Raw genomic sequence first — 18,941 nt, 5'->3', positions numbered from 1 at the left:
GCCGGTACAGCCCTTCCCACCGCCGCCGGGAGCACAGCGCGCCTCGGGTCCGCGGGCCGCCGGCTCCTGGCCCGCCCTCCGGCCCAGCCGCGACCGCCAGCCCCGCCGCGGAGCCCCGGCCCGGCCTCGGGCCGCCGCCACCACGCCGCGCGCCGTACTCCGCGTCAAGAATGGGGCGGCCAAGCTGCCCAAGCCGGCCGCTGCCGCCGCCGCGGCCGAGGCGCCGGGCGCCGGTGCGGGCATGGAGCGCTCGCAGAGCCGCCTCAGCCTGTCCGCTTCCTTCGAGGCGCTCGCCATCTACTTCCCGTGCATGAACTCCTTCGACGACGAGGACGCGGGTAAGCGCGTGGCCCGCCCCCGATCCCCGGGGGGCGTCCCGGGAGCCAGATCCCGAGGCCCCCTCCCCAAGCCGACTCTTTCCTCCCCACCCCCAATCCCAAGCACGCTCGGGGATGCGCCCCCAGGGTCTTCTTTCCCACCCACAGGACCTCGGATCTCTAGGGTGTGGGGTCCCCTCGCCTCCCGCCACCCCACAGGGACCCCTAGATCATCAGCATTCACCCCTTTTCCGCAAGTGGGCCCTTTGGGTCGCCTGGACTTAGCGCTCCCTATTCACCTGCGCCTACTGAATGCTCCCGGTCTTGTCCCTGGATCCGACCCGCCACCCTCCCCGGGCCTCTTGTATGTGCTCACTCCTCAAACCCCGGGGCTTTGGCCGCCTCACCCCCGGGGCTCCGACGCGCCCCCCGCCTTTGGAGGTGGCGCGCAACCTTACCGCTCCATCTTTGTCTTGGCTGCATCCATTGACTCCCTGCACAAGACCCCCGCCCTGCGCCCAAGGCCTTGAGCGCCCCTGTTTGTCTCTCCTCCTCTTCCCCCAGTCCTTTAAGGACTGGGGCGGACCGCGAGGGGACCGGTCGGGTGACGGCCTTTCCTCTCGGTTCTTCCCGGCGGTTCCCCGAGGGAGGCATAGGGCGGCACCGACTCTACACCTGCGCGCCCTTCGGAGTGTGCCCCTGACCCCGGGTGCTCTTGTGTCTGGAGTAGCCCTTCTAGGTGGGCTGAACCGGGCCACCATACAGCGGCCCGGCTCTTGGGGGCCCTGGGACCAGGCAGAGGAAACAGAAGGGCTTCAGATCTGGTTCTGCGGTGAGGAAGCGAAGCCACCAACAGGTGGGGTACCTGGAGGGCTTGGGTGCGAGTTCCCCAAAGAGTGCCAGATTGGGAGTTGGAATGAGGTTCCAGTCTTGCTTCTCTCCGTATTAGCCATGACCTTGAGCAAGTCATGCCACCCCTAGCCTCCACATCCTGATCTGTAATATGGGATGGCAGTACCTCAGACATAAAGGTAAAGTTAAAAGTGTTTTGTAAGCTGAAAATCTGAGAGTATTTTAATTCAATGAGGGGATGAAAGGGAGAGGGGTGTGTGTGGTGGGGAGGAGTAAAATGGTTTCATGGACGCTTTTGAGAACTTGATGAAAATATGGACAAGTTCTCCAAAAAATACACATAGGCACCAACCAAAAATTTTTGTCCACAGTTTTAGGGAGTTCATGGGCCCTGCTTAAGACTCTCTGCCTGCAGGGACCCTTATCTGGTCATCCCGTTATCTGATAAGCCTTGGATGGAACGGTGGGTGATGGGTGCTCGTGTCTTTCTGCTGGAGCAGGAGGCAGGTGGGGAGAAAGGGAGAAGGTTCTCCAGAAGAAAGTGTTGGCTGAGTGAATGAATGGGGCTATGTGAGGCTGACCCCTGACAGACCGGTCTTGCTGTTGACCTGGAGATGGGGGTGGGGTAAAGATGGTTACTGCAGAGCCATTTTACAGAATCTACATTTTACAGAAAAAATAACTGAGGTTCAGAGGCTTAACTTCCCCCGTGATGCAGCTGAGGGCGGTTGTATTATTATTCTGGACAAGGCAAGGTGAGAAGAGGTGGAGGGGCTCTCCTAACGCAGTGGCCTCCTCTGGAGCAAAATCCGGGAGAGGAAGTCCCACCTGCCTCGGTGAACTGGCTCCCCCACGCCTCACTTGACGTTCAAGGACGCTCCTGAAGTTCCAACAGGCCACTTGGGTCACAAGAGGCAAGGTGCATCAGTGGCAGGGACAGGTGGGTTTTTCTTCAAAGTCATGCTCCGTGTCCTGGTTCAGATGCCTTGGTTATTATTGTTGGTTGCTGGTGACTTGCTCTGGTTTCACGTGAGTCAGAGTAGATAACTTCATGGAATATTAGAGATTTTTAAAGGTCCCTATTTTTTTTTTCCAGCGGGTTTCTTCAAATTCTTAAGTTTTTCACTTGGAGCACCTAGAAATCATCTTGTCTGACCCTTTTTCGCCCCCAGATTGGTGTGTGTGTGTATTTGTGTGAATGTATGCATGTGTGTGAGATTGAAGCCCCAGTGTGTGTGTGTGTGTGTGTGTGTGTATAACCCAAGGTCACCCAGTGAGGCAGGCACACAGCCAAGACAAAAATCAGGTTTCTGGTTCTCTTTCCAGTAAAACACTAGCCCTCTCTCTGAAAGAGGATTTTTTAAAAAGTCAAATCTCACTGTGTAGAAAATGGTTCCCAGGTGAAGAGGTCTCAGGGAGCGGCTGGCAGCCAGGAGTTTGGTTTGGGCATCTCATGCTCACTGTCTGCTAATCTTAAGGGATGCTTGGAGTTTGGGAGGGGGAAGGAGAAAGTGAAGTTTCCTTTCCGGAAGGCTAATGAGTGTCTGGTGAAAATTGGAAGTAGGGAACGTTGTCTTGGTGCTTAATTTCTCTTGTTCTTCTCAAAGTCATCAATTTTCTCCTAAAAAAAAATGCCCCTTGGATTTATTCTTTTAGAACGGCACCACCCTGAACTAATTTCGAAAAGCAGTTTGAATATCTCTCAGATACTGGACAGAGACTGCTCCAGTTGCAGGGCTGTCAGAATTGGCTTTGCTTTACCTTTTTCTTCTTTGCTCCCTCCCCTCACCAGTTTCCTGCCCCTCTGTCCCCGATGACTCAGAAGTGTCCCTGATGGGCCTCTGGCTCATCTGGGTGCCTCCCCTTTGTTGCTGCTTCTGACTCCTGTCCAATGCACCTTTTTCATCAACCGGATTGACTCAGAGCCATCTTCAGGGCTTACATGCCACCCTTCAGCTGGCTTCCTGATAAACTGTATGAGGAGGAGACTTTCATTAGCCTTAACTGGGCCAGAGCACTTTCCTGCCTTCGGCTTGGGAGCCTTGGATATTTTGTCAGCAAAGGAAGCTGCCCCTTCCACCCCCCTTTCTAGCCACCCTGTGGTTCAGGATGCTGGTCATGGCAGATTCCTAGAATTCCTCCCAAGAAGCATCTTCCATCATGCACTCTGAACCCATTACTTACACTGCTTTTGCCCCTTTTCACAAAGATGCTGAGGCTTTAGAGAGGCATGCTCTTGGGAGGCATTTTTTGTGTCTGTGTCTTCATGGCTCAGCCTTGCTGGTACTGGCTTTATAATTGAGGAGGGGTGGGGCAGGGAGGAGTTAGACACGTGACCTCTGCTTTTTCACGTCTATATTGTTGGTTGCTGGTGACTTGGAGGAAGAAAATAATAGCATGGACCACAGAGGGTCAACATTTTTTAAATGATTACCTTTCTCTAAGTATCCTCCTAGGCACTTTCAATATTGTTTTCTTTCCTCACAGCAATTCTATAAAATTAACATTTAACATTCCCCATTTTCAGATGAGAAAACTGAGGCACAGAGAGAATATTCTTCAAGGTCACTGAGCCGGGAAATGAGGGTGGTAGGATTTGAACTTGAGCAGTCTGACTCAGGCATCTGTGCTGTTGATTATTATGCTGTTTGTGCTACGAAAAGGGCTTAGTACAGTACCTGGCACTAGATAGGCTCTCAATACCTGTTAGCTCTTATCTTTCTTATTACCAAGTAAGACTTATTTCTGAGCATGACTGTAAAAAAGAATCTGGGTTTGAGGAGGAGGGGTAGCCTGGTTCTCAAAATGTTAGCTTTTATAATTTTAATAAGCTAATTTTATTGCACTGTTACAGCTATTCAGGCAGAGTTGGGCCCTTCTTCTTGGAGGGGGTTTAAAGATGGGATTTGGGGGACTTGCATGTGGAACAAGAGGGTGGGGAGCATGTAGCTCCCCATTTCCCTGTTCTCTTTAACAGTTAATTTTCATTACATCTACAGTCCCAGCCCTGCTACTCTGCCTTGGGGCACAGCTGGGGAGCAAGAGTGTCTTCAGTATCCAGCAAATGCCAAAGGGTGTTGCGATATCAGGGTCTGGAATTGAGGATGGTGGCCCTGAGTCTGACCAAGTGGTTTTGGCGTCCAGTTCTCCCCCACCCGCCCGGGACAGGGGCGGAGAAGCTGGAGCAGCCAGCTCCGATTTGCCCATAGGATGCTTCGATCCAGCGCAAGGAGGAAGTTGCCATGGCAACACAGGCCGGCTACCAGTCCCTCTCCTAGCAGTTCGGGCCACATTTCTGGGCTGGAAAGCCCTTTGTGGTACTGCCTTCTTCCGCTCAGACCAAATCTGGTGGGTGGGGTGGCGTGGTGGATGGGTCCCACAAACTAGTGCTAAAGCCCACTCCCCTTGTTTTTGGACGGAGGGGAAATGAGGGGGCTGTCTGAGTTACTTCTGGCTCGTGGGGTGGAGATACTCCTGTCTTGCCAGACAGATCTCAGCAGGGGTAATGAGAGCTCCAAATCCCGCCCCACCCCAGGCACCTGGAATGACCCCACTGGAATCCCCCCTCCGTTCCCCAATTTACTCCTTTTGGCAAGGTTTTCTTTCCCAGACCAAGTGCTAACTTTTGTCCTTGAAATTTGACCTGAGCTTTTTCTGGGAAACAAAATGTCCTGCTGTCCCATCCCTTCCCCCTGAGATGGTGGGAACAGAGTACTTCAGCCCTAAAGGGGGGCTGAGGCTGGGTGGATAAGGGGGAGTGGTGAGGGGGGAGGCCTTAAAATACCCTTCAGGATTAGGGCCACTTGAGGGCATGAGGTGGAGGCTTTGAAGCCTCCATTCCCACCCTCGTCCCTAGGGCAGGCCACTTCCTGTCCCCCCTCTGCCCCTTTCCCTAATTTACCACCAAGCACTGTAATCTCCTTTATGGGCTGGGAATTGGGCAGAACTCTTCTAGTTTTAGATAACTGAGGCATAGTAAAGAATCGAACCAGCTGTTCCCATCATTCAAGTTGTGGGTGTGTGAGTGTGTGGACCAAAACTACTTTATCGTAAATTACTCTGAAACAAGTATTTCAGAAAAATTGGGTGATGGGGAGTCATCCCTTCCCCCATTACACAGATCACTGGCCTGTGGATCTGCTCTGATGCAGTTCGAGCTCTTTCCTAAAATTCTCTCTTTCTCTGGCACCCTCTCTTCCTTGTCCCCAAGCTGCCAGACTCATGGCTTCAGCTTCCTTGGCTTTTGCAGCTGCCAGAGGCCCACCTGGTTCTGTTTGGTGGGAAGGGGAAAGGAGGGGCCCATTCCCCTTGTCTCCCTTTGAGAACTAGGCTCTGCCTTCCTCCCCACCCACCTCCATCCCAGAGGCCGAGCCTGTTCTAACTAACAGAAGGCGGAGTGAGGGCAGGGCGCAAGCCAGCTGACCCTCTCTCCCATCTCAGGGCCTTTCTTTTCCTCTGCCTCTTCTGACATCTCTTCATTGTGGCCTTAACAACCATTGCTTCAGCATTTCTTTTAAGAATTGTTGGAAAGGCACCAGTTTTGGCGGACGTGCTCAGAAGGGTGCAGACGTGTCCCCCACTGTAATCTGTGTACCGCACCCCCCCTCGATGATGTTTTCCAGTCAAGCCCACTGTCTTACTGTCAGAGCTCCAGTTCCAAACCCCACACTCAGTCCCTTGGAATGACCGACTGGAATTCTCTCCTTCTCCCACCCAGTTTACTCCATGGGGCTTGGATTTGACTCCACTTTGGTGCTAGGGCCTCAGGCAAGTCCTGGGCCTCAGTTTCCCTATCTTGAAAAAGGGGTTAATTATTCTTGTCTGAGCATTTCTTGGGGTTGTAAAAATAAAATGATCAAGAGGCTTGCTTGGCTGTGCTCAGTGCTTTCCATAATCTTACTGAATCTTATAGCAGCCAGAAGGGGTAGCAGCTGTTGCCGATGTACCCATTTTGCAGATGAGGAAAAGCCAGGCAGCTTGGTGTAGTTTAGTGACTTTTTTGGGTTTCATGGTGGTGATTCAAACCCAGGGGTGTTTGACTCCAGAGACCACCCTCTGCCTCTTGGCCTGAAATGGGCAGTGTAAGCCCCAGGGGCTTTGCTTGGGCTGTCAAAACAGCCACTGACCAAGGCCAGGGTGTGAGGGCCTGTTCACATGCAGATGCATCCCTCTAGGGTCTGCCATCCCACCGCATTCCACCCCAGCCCACTGGAGTGCCTTCCTGGCCATCACTTCCTGGATGATCCCCATCAGAGGGCTGCCTGGCCTCCTTGAAGAATCCAGTTGTCTGCCCTGGCCCTGGGGGCTGAGCCATCACCTGCCTCTCCAGACCAATGTAGGGCAATGCTGGATTATATTTAACGCTGTGCTATTTCCACTTGACAGCTCCAGAGAGCCATCCCCCCTCCCCTTTTCTCCTTCCTCCCCCCTCCCCTTCTGATTCACTCAGAAACTGACAAGGCTGATGTCAGCGCCTTATTCTTAGCCCCCATAATTGTAACTGCATTTAGCAGCGCGCACTTCATTAACAGTTTCTGCGAGGGGGCAGTGAGATGACTGCGTGGCTGGGCAGGGACACAGGTGGGGGTGGGGAGGGGGCAGCTGCTGCAGGGACCCTGGCCAGCTGCCTCTTCTGAATGGACCAGCTGGGCAGGTTCCAGGCCTGGCTTTCCAAGACTAGCAGTCTTGGAAGGCCCCTTGGAGAGCATCTAGTCCACTCTCCTCATTAGGCAGGGAGGGAAACTGAGGCTCAGTGAGGCAAAGCAGCTTGCCAAGGTCACGTGTTAAGGATCCAGGGCTCTGGCCTTTGAGTCTAGGTTTTCTTCTTTGGTATTATTCATTCAGCTAATATTTAATTAGCTGCTCAGTGCCAAACAGCATTCTGGGTGCTGGGGCTATATCGGGGGAACAAGGCAGACACAGTTTCTGCACTCACGGAGTTATGTTCTGAGGTGGAGGAGACAGACAATAAGCAGGAAAGCAATTAAACCATAAATAATTTCAGATTGTGTTAAGTGAAATGAAAATAAGACAGGTTGATGGGACAGGAGATAACATTAAGTTAGATAGTCAGGAAAGGCTCACTGAGGAGGTGACATTTGAGTTGTGACCTAAATGACAGAGCCAGTAATGGGAATATGAGGGGATGGAGGGATCTAGGCAGAGGCAACAGCTGGTGCAAAGGCCCTGAGGTCAGCGTGGAGTTTGGGTGTTTAGGGAAGAGAAAGCAGACCAGCGTGGTTAGACCGCATGAGGGGAAACGAGGTCAGAGAAGTAAGCTGGGGGCAGATCACTCAGCCTGGTAGACAATGATAAGGAGTATCAGGTGGGGAAACTGAAGTTCAGATTGGGAATGGAAAAGACCCCCAGCTGGGTAAAGACAGAGAGAGGCCCAGAACTCCCGAATCCCTGTCTTTTTAGTCCCTTAGACACAGGTGGCTGTGCCTTTAAGTGCATCACGTGGCTTCCTTTCACATTGTAGCTGGTAGTGTGGAGTCTGGGAAGGGCTTTTTCTGCCCTCCCTGCCTGCCCCTCTCTCCTCCTCGACTCTCACCCCACCCAGCTGTATAGCTTCTCAGGGTGACGTAGCTGTGAAACTCTGGGGAGCTTTCGTGGTGGGACAGAAAGAACATGGCTTTGGAATCCAACACACCTGAATTTTTATCCTGCCTCTGCTGCTTCTAAATTGTGTGACCTTGGGCAAGTGGCTTCAACTCTCCGGGGCTCAATTTCCTCATCTGTAAAAGGGGGGCATAATAATAGCAAGTTCTTCAAAGGGTTATTGTGAGTAATACATTGTTATAATGCACAAAACACATGTACCCCAGAGCCGGGTATGTGGAACTAAGATTTCCTCAGTTAAAAGGACTAATGAGATCGTGGGTTTAATGCTGGGCACGTAGTAGATGCTCAGTTAGAGGTTACTGCTGCAATTGTGGTTGTTACTGTTGGTTTTAACGGGTCAGAATCATCGAGGGGGCTTGTTAAAACATAAATTGCTGGGCCTCACCCCAGAGTTTCTCATTCAGTCTGGGGCGGGGCCTGAAAATCTCATTTCTTTTTTTTCCCCAAATACTTATTTATTTGGTTGCACCAAGTCTTAGTTGTGGCTCACTGGCTCCTTAGTTGCAAGCACATGGCCTCCTCAGTTGTGGAATGCGAACTCTTAGTTGCAGCATGAGTGTGGGATCTAGTTCCCTGACCAGGGATTGAACCCGGGCCCCCTGCGTTGGGAGCACAGAGTCCTATCCACTGTGCCACCAGGGAAGTCCCCTGAAAATCTCATTTCTAACAAGTTCCCAGGTGATGCTGATACTGGTCCAGGGAGCCTACTTTGAGAATCACTGGGTTAGAGAAAAAGCTGGAGAGAAATGAAGGGCTCTTCTCAACTTGGGATGTCTCATGGATACCTGTGTCTTAGATGCTGGGGACATTGAGTACCAAATTCAGGACCCGGGTTTAGTCTTCAGGCACTCATGTTTCCATCACATGGTCTCGGATCAAATGAGCCTCAGCTGCTGCCCTGCTTTGCACTGGATTTAATGTGAAGGACCCCATCAATCCTTTTGGAAGTCATCTGTATAAATGATAAATGAGTCGACATGAATAACACATCAGACCATTAATATCCTTTTGTGGAATATTGAGGGGCTCAGGTCTAGCACCTTTTACCGAAGGGAACAGGACGCGGTTCCTTTCCTGCATTGGGGAAAGGCAGGACTATGTGTTAAAACCAGGAGGTTCATTTGAGGACAGGTCTCTGCTGGGAAGAAGTAAATCAAAGGGACCATCAATGTTAAGGGGCAAAATGCTGGGAAATGCTACCAAGAGACTTTACTGAGTCAGTTTATTTAGATGTTTCTAAGAAAGGGGTCGCTGGTAATTTTCTAGGGAAGGTTGAGATTTTGCTTAGATTGGAGGGGTGGGGGACAAACCATATGATATGATAAGATTCCCATCCAGTCCCTTAAAACTCAGAGTCTGAAGATACAGGCATTTACAAATACATTCCCGGTGGGACTTGTCCTCAACTGATGGGAGACAGTTCTCCAAGAGGATTGGCTCAGGATAGCAAAAGAGCACAGACTTTGGAGGGCTCCAAACCTGGGTTGAATCTCTGCCACCTACTAGCTGTGTCTCTTGATTATGATACGTAACTATTCTGGGCCTCAGCCTTGTGCTTTGTAAAATGGAGTGAATAACTCTACCCTGTGAGAATTAGAGATAAGGCATGTGTGAGGCATAGAAGGCATTCAGGACATGGCAGCGCTGCCTTTCCTGCTATTGTAGACTTCCTGGGTGCAGGAAGTGTGGGATGGTGGGAGCGCATTGCCTGCGTTTGGGACTCCTGGCTCGGGTCTGGACAGCTGGTGCTTACTCTGTGCCCAGTGAGGCCTGAGAGGCTGCATTAGGAGTCAGGAGAAGAGGTCTCCGTTCAGCCGCCAAATCTCAGCATCTCCTCTGGCCGCTTCCCTTTGTCTTTTGGGCCTCAGGATCCCCATCCTGAGGTGTTTAGTGGGCTTGGTTTAGATACAACCAGAGTCTCCCAGAAAACAGGGGACACTTGTCCAGGCCCCCATCTCCTCCTTTGGATTTCTCCCCTGCTCCTCTGCCTCTATGGTCGTTTTCATCCCCAGAGCATCCCCTCCTGCCAAAGTTTCTAGCTGATCCTTGGCTGATTGGTCATTGAATACTTTTTAAAAGAATAAGTATTATTTGGATTAAGTAATATATGCAGTTGGTACAACATTTTAGAAGCACGAAAAATATCCAATTAAAAGGGCCCCAGGCACCTCCGTCTTCTGGGTCTCCTGTCCCCTCCCTAGGACAAACACTGTTTCTAGCTCTCACAACCCTTTATGCTGCTGTTACTGACAGTAACGTGTTATGTGGTGAAAAGCCAAACAGCACAAAGGACACCCAAGAAAACATCAGTCTCCCTCACACCTCAGCCACCTAGTCCCACTCCCACAAACCACCGGTATGGTCTTTTAGGCTACCAGTTTTTTCTTTATTTTCCAGTTAGTAATTTCTTATTAAGCACTTATGGTGGTGCCCAGTCCTGTGAGGATTCAAGAGTAGTCAGATTATACCAGGCAGTATAGCACAGTGGTGGTTATGATACACACTCCACAGCTAGATGGCCTGGGTTTGAATCCTGGCTTTGCCACTCATTGGCTGTGTGACCTTGAGCAAGTGACTTAACTTCTCTGAGCCTCAGTCTCCTCAACTGCGAAATGGGCCCATAATAGCCCTTCCCTGCCTTGAAGGTGTCAGGAGGATTAAATGAGTAGGTATTTGTGACATGCTTTGTAGAGAGCCCGAGTACAGTAGAAGTGTGTTAAGAGTATTAGCTATTACTGTCTCAGAGCCCTTAAGCTAGAAGTCTCTCTGAAGTTCTCTAGCATCTTTAGCGGAGGCCCAGAGAGGGATCTCATGGTTTGCTCAAAGCCTCACAGCAGGTCTCTGGTAAAACCAGGAGTAGAACTGATGTTTCTGGACTCCCAGTCAGGGCCTCTTCCTCTCCCGGGTGACCCAAGTGGCTACTTTGCACCCTATTGGCACCTGAGGCTTCAAGTCCATACCCTGCATTTCCGGTACTTGGTGCCCCTGAAAAATGCTGCTTGGAATCGCCTTGGGAGTGGGTGGGAAGATATGTCACTAATTGGGGCCTGAAATGGAAATTAATTAGTTCCTCAGCAAATGTCAAGAAACATCTCTCATCTGCCTGGGCCCAACACCAAGACTGGACCAGGTGCCTTGGGGGCCCACCCAGACCCAGGCCAACCCACCCCCGAACCATCTGGCCCCTGGAAGCTGCAGCCACTTCTCTCTAGCTTCTGTTGGCGGTATGCTGGGTCCTGGGAGAGGGACCCCCAAACTGGGATGCCTGGCCCTGATGGGAATTGGGTGGGTGCTAAGAGGGAGGGAGAAATTAACATGTGTAGTATTCTTAGACTCCTCCCAGCGGTCTTCAACTTGAAAAGAATATAGAAGATGGGAGAATTCTCTCCTGTTCCCACTGTCTTAGTTTGAGACGTGGATTCTTGTGCAGGTGATACGCTATGCAGTGCTGTCAGGTGAGACCGGATGCAGGATGGGCAGGAAGAGAAGCAGCTCACGATGGGCACTCAGCCACGGGCCAGCCTCAGCCTGACCCATGGGAAGCTCTAGAGGGTGGATGGCGTCACAGAGTTGACTGGCCTTCTGGACTCCCGTATCAGTCAGTCATGGGCTGTGGACAGTCCCCCTGGGGCGGTGGGGGAGCGGAGACATAACTTTTGGGGCAAGGCAGCTCCCATCAGCTAAGAGCAGCTCTCCAAAGAAGGGGCAGCTGTGAGCTGGAATTGCAGAAACTCACAGCAGCTGTGAGATGGGTGTCCTGCATGGTAAAGGGGCTCTGGCTGGGCTGGGTCCACCCACCAGCTGTCTGGGAACTTCTGGCGACAGAGTGAGGAGAGCAGGTGTGGCCAGCTCTGTGCTGGGTAGTGCCCACCCCTATTACAAGTCACCCTCTCCATGGTCGCACAAGGTGTGCGTGGTCATTACGTTAGCTGGGGCTGGAGGAATCGAGTGTCCAGATGGACTCCTGGCTTGGCCAAGGTCAAGTTGGTGAAAGGTAGGACAGGGCTGCAAACCCGGGCCTGCCTCCAACCCTTGTGGTCTTTCCAGCGTTCTGTGCTGCATTTAATTCTTTTCATGAATGTATGTGTGTATTTTGTGCTTCCTGGTGGGTTTCTTTCCAGGTACCTCTTTTTTTTTTTTTTAATTTATTTATTTTTGGCTGTGTTGGGTCTTCGTCGCTGCACGTGGGCTTTCTCTAGTTGCAGCGAGCAGGGGCTACTCTTTGTTGCGGGGGGCTGCTTCTCGTTGCGGTGGCTTCTCGTTGTGGAGCACGGGTTCTAGAGCGCGGGCTCAGTAGTTGTGGTGCACAGGCTTAGTTGTTCCACGGCATGTGGGATCTTCCCGGACCAGGGCTCGAACCTGTGTCGCCTGCATTGGCAGGCAGATTCTTAACCACTGCGCCACCAGGGAAGTCCCCTAGCTACCTTTGGAAGGTATCTATCTTGGTTTTCTGTTTTGTACCTTGCAAACATGAAGACCTTTGGACCTGACAGGTGTTTGCCTATTTGAGATCTCCTGATCCTCATGGAAAATCGGCTTTGTTTCCAGAGAGGTGGGCAGGGGACCTGACTGACAGACATCTTGAGGTGAAAAGTTAAGGGTTAGCTGCTTTGTCATGGAATGAGCCCTGAATTTTTCATAAGAAAACCTGGATTTGAGACCCCATTTCTGCCCATTTGTCAGCTGAGTGACCCTGGGCAGGTCTCTTCGAGCCTTGCTTTCTTCTTTAGGTGAACAAGTCCACAGCTATAAGCCTCGGGTAGCCTGGCAGGTGTGCTAATGATACTGCATATAGCAAGGACCTGGCAAGGCTTTGACTGGGTTGGGGTGGGGAGTCCAAAACCAGACCTGAGGGACTTCCCTGGCGGTCCAGTGGTCAGGACTCCGTGCTTCCACTGCCGGGGGCCCGGGTTCCGTACCTGGTCAGGGAACTAAGATCCTGCAAGCCGCGTGGTATGGCAAACAACAACAACAACAAAACAAAAAAACCCCCCAGAGCTGACCTCTGTAGCGTGTGAGCGGGAACCGTGTCAGATCAGGGCCCATCTGTGAAATGGGCACAGTGACGCTTGTCTTCCTGTCCTAGCTTGGGCTCCCCCACGAAACAAGGATTTGAGTACAAGTATTAGGCTGAACCACAGGAAACTGCCATTTTTAGGAGTCAAAGCAGTCAAATAGCAGTTGTATGTGGTTCATATGGTTCCCGAAGGTGATGGATGAAACTCCAGGAGGGGAATGAGAAAGTCACTTGGGGAAACAGTGTGTTATCAGCTAAGTTACCCCGGACCGAGGGCGACCGCGTTGAGTCTTCCTGGGGACTCTGGGAAACTGTAGAACAGGGCTTGGCAAACTTCTGTAAAGGGCCAGACCCTGGATGTTTTAGTCTTTACGGATCGTAAGGTCACTTTCCCAACTGCTGGATTACACAGTTGGAGGGCAGCCACCGACAATATATAAACGGATGGGTGGTGCTCTGTTCTAACAAAACTTTATTTACAAAAATAGGCAGTGAGCTGGATTTAGCCCATGGGCCCTAGTTTGCAGACCCCCGGAGGAGAACATGTTCCTCCGTTATCCCACCCAGGAGCGAGGGAGCTGGGGCGCTTATACACCAACTCCCATCAGTCACTGGTTGCAGGCCGAGTGTGGGGATGGGGATGGAGCGGGGGCAGGGAGTTGTCTGTTGCCCTTGGCCAAGAGAAACAGGCGCTGTCTGCAGGTGGTCAGGCCGGCGGTCACTGAAATGCTAAAGGGATGTGGAACAGGGGATGGCTCCTGCCAGTTCAGAGGCCTGACTGTGTGTGGAGAGTGTACCTGAGAGACAGTGACAGGATGAACAGGAAAATGAGTTTGGGGTAGGGCCAGATGATCTAATTTCGCATTTCTAGCCTTTTCAGCCAGTTGTTACTTCCAGGCAAAACCCAGCTCCTCCATTCTTGGCGGGCTTGTTCGAGTTTTCTGCCTCCCGTACCTCTGCTTGGGCAATTAACGTCTTCTGGGATGCCCCCACCTTCCCCCTCAGGGCTCCGATGCCACTTCCTCCAGGAAGCACACCTCTCTTCTCTCAGGCGGAGTTGATTGTTCCTCCTGGGCATTCACATGGCACTCTGAGCTTCTCTTCTCTCTCTCCAGCAGTTGCAAAGTCTGGCTGACATCACTTTTCACTGCCACACTGAGAGTCCCTCCAGGTCAGGGACTGTGTGATTCTCTGCTGCATCTCACTCAGGGGAGCACTGATTTGGGAAAGGCGGAGCTGAACCCCAAACCTTCCCAGACTCTCTCCCTCCCCCTTCTCCCCTCCCTCTCTCTCTTTCTTCTCCAGTAGCTGCTGATGGCCCGAGACAAGCCCAGTCTTTGCCCTCATGGAGTTTACAGTCTGGTGGGAGGGGGTTAGACATTCGACAACCCAAAGGAACAACTAATAATTTGATCACTACCGTGCTTAGTGCCACACAAGCGAAGTGCAGGGTGCCGGGGGAGGCTGGAGCTGGAAGAACTGAGCTGGGGGAGAGGAGGGGAGGAGACAGCGAAGCTGAGACTTAAGGGATGAGTGGAGTTGGCCAAATGAAGGCAGGGGAGTGGCGGAGCGAGCCAGGATGCCATGACTCTGAGAGCACGGACTTGGGGTCAATTATGGGAGTTGGGGGGTGCAAGTCTTGGATTCTCTCAGTCTTTGTGGCTGTCTCGCCCCCCCACATCTGTCTCTCTTCTTCCTCTCTCTCTCTCATTCTCTCTGGCGCGCACACACACATACACGCATGCACACGGATGGAAATATTGACCATAATTACTTCTACGGGGCAGAATTATGGATAGTTTTTGTTTTCTAGTTTGCACTTCTTTGGTATTTTCCAAATTTTCTACAATGGACGAGTCATGGCAAAAATTGAAGTCTTCAGCATCTGGAGACCACACTCCCACTGGTAGTTGTGTGACCTTGACCACGTTGTTTAGCCTGCTTCTGTCTCTCTCTGTAAGATGAGGACAGGGGTGGTTAATGCACGGTACCCATCACATCCTGACACTTCACCTCCCTTAACTCATCAGAGCTTCACAACTACTCCGTGGGGCAGGTGCTGTCACTGTCCCTGTTTTATAGATGGGGAAACAGGCATGGAGAGGTTAAGTACATTGCTCAAGATCACACAGTAAGAGACAGAAGTAGGATTGAAACCCAGATGTCTGACTCCAGAGTCTGAGCTTACCCACTTGGCTCTACTGCCTGCCTCCCAGGGTCAGGATGATAATAAGAAGACACCTGTCAAGCCCTTAGCACAGTGCCTGGCATACAGTTAGTGCTCTGTAGATATTAGTTCTTGTTATTATTAGTAGCTGTGCAAAGGCCCTGGGGTAGGAAAGGCACATGGTGTTTTGAAGGCATTTGTGGTTAGTGAAGCAGCGGGACTGGGTCATACTAGGTCTTTAAAGTCAAGAATCTTGGATCTGAGCTTAAGGACAGTTGAGTTGAACCCTGTTGGGTTTTTAGCAGGGAAGTGACAGACTCAGATCTGGGGTTTACACAGACCTCTTTGGTTGTGGATGAGAAGAATGGGGCCAGGAGGCCCAGGGATGGCTCCCTTTGTTATAGTGACTCTTCCCAAATGGGTCGGACCATCCCAGCGTTGACTCCTCAGACCCTGGCAGTGATGGTGTTTTGCTGTCTAGGCTGGCTGTGTGGGCTAGAGCACAAGACACGGAAGTCAGGAGTGTGTCACCAGGCAGGTCTGGTGGTGAGGCGAGGCTGGGAAGTGCCAGTTTGAAGGCAGGAACAAATTACTCTCCTGGAGATGAGGCCGGGCCAGTTCCTGTCATGTTACATTATTAAATTTGTAATATTCATTCTAATACTTCCCAGCAGTGAATAAGAACCAAATTTAAAATGGTGACTTTACATTTCTGGAATGAAGCTCTTTGTCAGGAACTCTTGAAACCCATAATTTCTCTCCAGAGGTGAATGTCTACATCCTTTAAAAAAAAATTAAAATAAAAAAATAATAAAACCACTCTTTAGTTAAAGGTTGGGTTTGAAGGTTTGTCTGCAGCCCAACCTTGGCAAGAATTGAGAGTGGGGTCTGTATGTCTCCAGCCCCAGAAAAGGCTCAGAGTAGGGCTGGGCCTGCAGATACCCTGCGCCTCCCAAGATATTTAAACCCCTAAATCTGGGCCTTGCTAGGGAAGAAAGGTGGGAGAAGCCGCATGCCCACCTCACCCGCAAGTCTGTTGATTTGCAGGTTTTTTCTTTTTTATCGTTTTTGGCCGCACCAGACAGCAGGCGGGATTTTAGTTCCCCGAACAGGGATCAGACCTGTGCCCCCTGCAGTGGAAGCGCAGAGTCTTAACCACTGGACTGCCAGGGAAGTCCAGAATCTGTTGATTTGTGAAAGGGTTTGGTAAAAAATTAGACCGCAGTCTTTAGGAGAATTGCCCCGTGTCAGGTTGTGATGAGTTTTCTCATGACCCATCTCGGGGGCAGTAGACCCGGCTGCTGGTGGAACCATGGGCTGTGTCATTCCGGCCTTTACACTTAGCAAGGAGGGCCCTGATCTGGGGTCACCAGCACTACTGGGCTGATCTCCAGCCCTCCTCACTGGGTGAGGAATCTATGGGGCAATGGTGACATGCCCACCTGGACCCCGCTTTCTAGGCCATGTTCCGGGTACGTGGGACCCTGGAATTCCCTGTCCAAACGGCCCTGAGTCAGCATCTGGGGTCTGTCCAGACCCCTTCTCTAGGCCCCTCCTCCATCACGGGTGTCCTGATACATGGCCGCAAAGTAGCTGTTTGTGGAGGTGAGAACAGAACATACATGTACAGAGTGGGCCCCTGGGTATGCGGGGGTGGGGAGGAAGGGAAGGGATGGGCTGCAGCAGAGGGCCTGTATTCAGCTCCTCTCTCCATATTCAGCCATGGAACTCAGAGGATTCTAAATTTGAACCTGTCCTGGCCTTCAAGGTCATTATGAAGGCATATTTGTCAGAATGGAAGGATAGAACATGTTTTATGTAAGAGCCTGATTTATAACTTTTAAACATTTAGAATGAGTATGACGGCCTCCATTGTACTTTTGCCCTGGGCCCTCCACTGTTGGGTGGGGACTTTGCATCATCCTTTGAACTGAGAGTGAGAGCCGCCCAGGGATGGCTCTTCCCCTCGTGATCCCACATGTGGGCTCTGGTGCACACACATGGCTCGTATGGCATGTTTGTGCTAGCCTCACCCCTACCCCAGGTGATTGAATTTAAATGGTACCTCCTGTAAAAGGATGAATTAGAAAAAGGCCCGTGGGGTGTACCACCTGGCCAGTGAAAACAGGCTATGTTTCCACCCAGCTCAATTGGGCACCTTTGTGCAGGTAGCAACCTGTCCAGTAGTTCACAGGGTCCGATGGACCTGAACCAGAGAGGGGCCCTGAGCAAGACCGCCAGTGAAAGTGCTGACGCTCTGGTGTCCCAAGATAATCATTAAAGTCATTTTACATTTTCAATAATCATCCTTATCATGACAGCAAATGTTTATTTTGTGTTTCTCACATGCCGGGTACTCTGAGCACTTTATCTGGATTATCCTATCAAAACATCAGAATACGAAGGGGGTACAACTGTCATGCTCCCTGCACACATTAGGAAACTGAGGCTCAGAGAGGAGATGCTTGTCTTTGGCTCAGGGTCATTCAACAGTAAGGTCAAATGCAGGTCTGCCTGAGCCCATGAATCTATGGGCCTAACCACTGCTCTGCACTGCCCTTTCTCATTTTAAAGTGTTATTCATGCAGTCAGCGTATTTACTGACCCCCTACTCCAATGTGCTGGATGCTGAGGTAGGTGCGGAGTAAGATGGGGGCCTCCCGCAGCCAAGGAGGAGAGATAAGCAGAGCAGATAACTGGGTGACCCCATTGAGCCGGGGGTGCTGAGTACAGCCTTGAAGGGTGAGAAGCTGTTTACAGGGCTGGAGTGGAAGGGGGGAGGGAGGTGCTTCAGACCCCTGAGGGTTCTTTGTGGTCAAGGAAGAGTGTCCTGAGGTTTATTGATGCCTTGTGGGTAGGTGCATTAAGAGATGGGTGTGGGTCTACAAAACAGAAATAAGAGTTACAGATGTAGAAAACAAATTTATGGTTACCAGGGGGTAAGGGGGGGAGGGATAAACTGGAAGATTGGGATTGACATATACACACTACTACATATAAAATAGATAACTAATAAGGACCTACTGTGTAGCATAGGGAACTCTACTCAATACTCTGTAGTAATGGCCTGTATGGGAAAAGAATCTAAAAAAGAGTGCATATATGTGTATGTATAACTGATTCACTTTGCTGTACACCTGAAACTAACACAACACTGTAAATCAACTATCCTCCAATAAAAATAAAAAAAAAAACAAAACACAGATGGGTGTGGGGAGGAAGTGGCAGGTTGGGAAAGGCTCTGGAGCTGTGTCCAGGACCTGGCCCTTCTTGAAGACCAGAGCTGTGTCATCCTCTTCAGGCACCTGCTGAGACGAGTGGTACTTACCAGTCTACCCACCAGCACCGTCCTTTTCAGAGTCGGAAAGGTGAGATTGCAGGGGGAGTGAAGGGTCCTTCGGTGCATTTCTGGCCGGGTTGGGTTTGGAACCCAGGCCTCTGAGCCCTCCCAGGCTGTAGTCTAGTCCCGTCACGAGCCGGGAGAGTGGGAGAGTCAGAGAGTCACTCCTTATCGTTTTAGTTTCTTAAAACAATCTTGTGCTTTCCCAAGTTTCACACGCTTGTAGAGTTATTCTAGCTTTGCATTTTCTGAGCATACGCCACGTTCCCGGTGCTGTGCTCAGATTTCATGTGTGTTACCTTGGATAGCCCTCAGAGTGAACCTCTGAGGAGGGGGTGGGGGGTCCTGTTGTTGCTGTTCCCATTTTACAGATGAAGAAATGAAGGACCTCTCCCAAGGTCGCCCACACAGCAAATGGCAGAGCCAGTTTCCTTGAGCCTAACCTTCTCAGGCTATGCTCTGTGTACCCAAACTTTGGGAAAATGCAGAGAAAGCTCACAGAAAGAAAATTAAAATGACTCCAATTCTATATAATCCAAGAGCAGAATGTTTAACCATTGGGGCTGTTCCTCTCCAGTTGTGTGTGTCTGTATGTGTGTGTGTACAATGCATGTGTGCAGGAAT

The 18,941-nt window shown here is 51.1% G+C and overlaps 1 protein-coding gene across 2 annotated transcripts in view; it reads left to right on the top strand.

Moving 5' to 3' along the window:
* Nucleotides 1-241: 241 nt before the first annotated feature.
* RIMS4 (regulating synaptic membrane exocytosis 4) overlaps nucleotides 242-18,941 on the top strand; it is a 62,832-nt gene continuing 44,132 nt past the window's right edge. For both annotated transcript variants that reach the window (XM_007464778.1, XM_007464779.1), the window contains exon 1: nucleotides 242-338. In XM_007464778.1, the coding sequence (XP_007464840.1) occupies nucleotides 242-338 (97 nt within the window). The remainder of the gene's footprint in view (nucleotides 339-18,941) is intronic.

The sequence above is a fragment of the Lipotes vexillifer genome, unplaced genomic scaffold (assembly GCF_000442215.2).
Source record: "Lipotes vexillifer unplaced genomic scaffold, Lipotes_vexillifer_v1.1 scaffold53, whole genome shotgun sequence".
Classification (NCBI taxonomy): Eukaryota; Metazoa; Chordata; class Mammalia; order Artiodactyla; family Lipotidae; genus Lipotes; species Lipotes vexillifer.
This window is presented reverse-complemented; position numbering and strand designations above follow the sequence as displayed.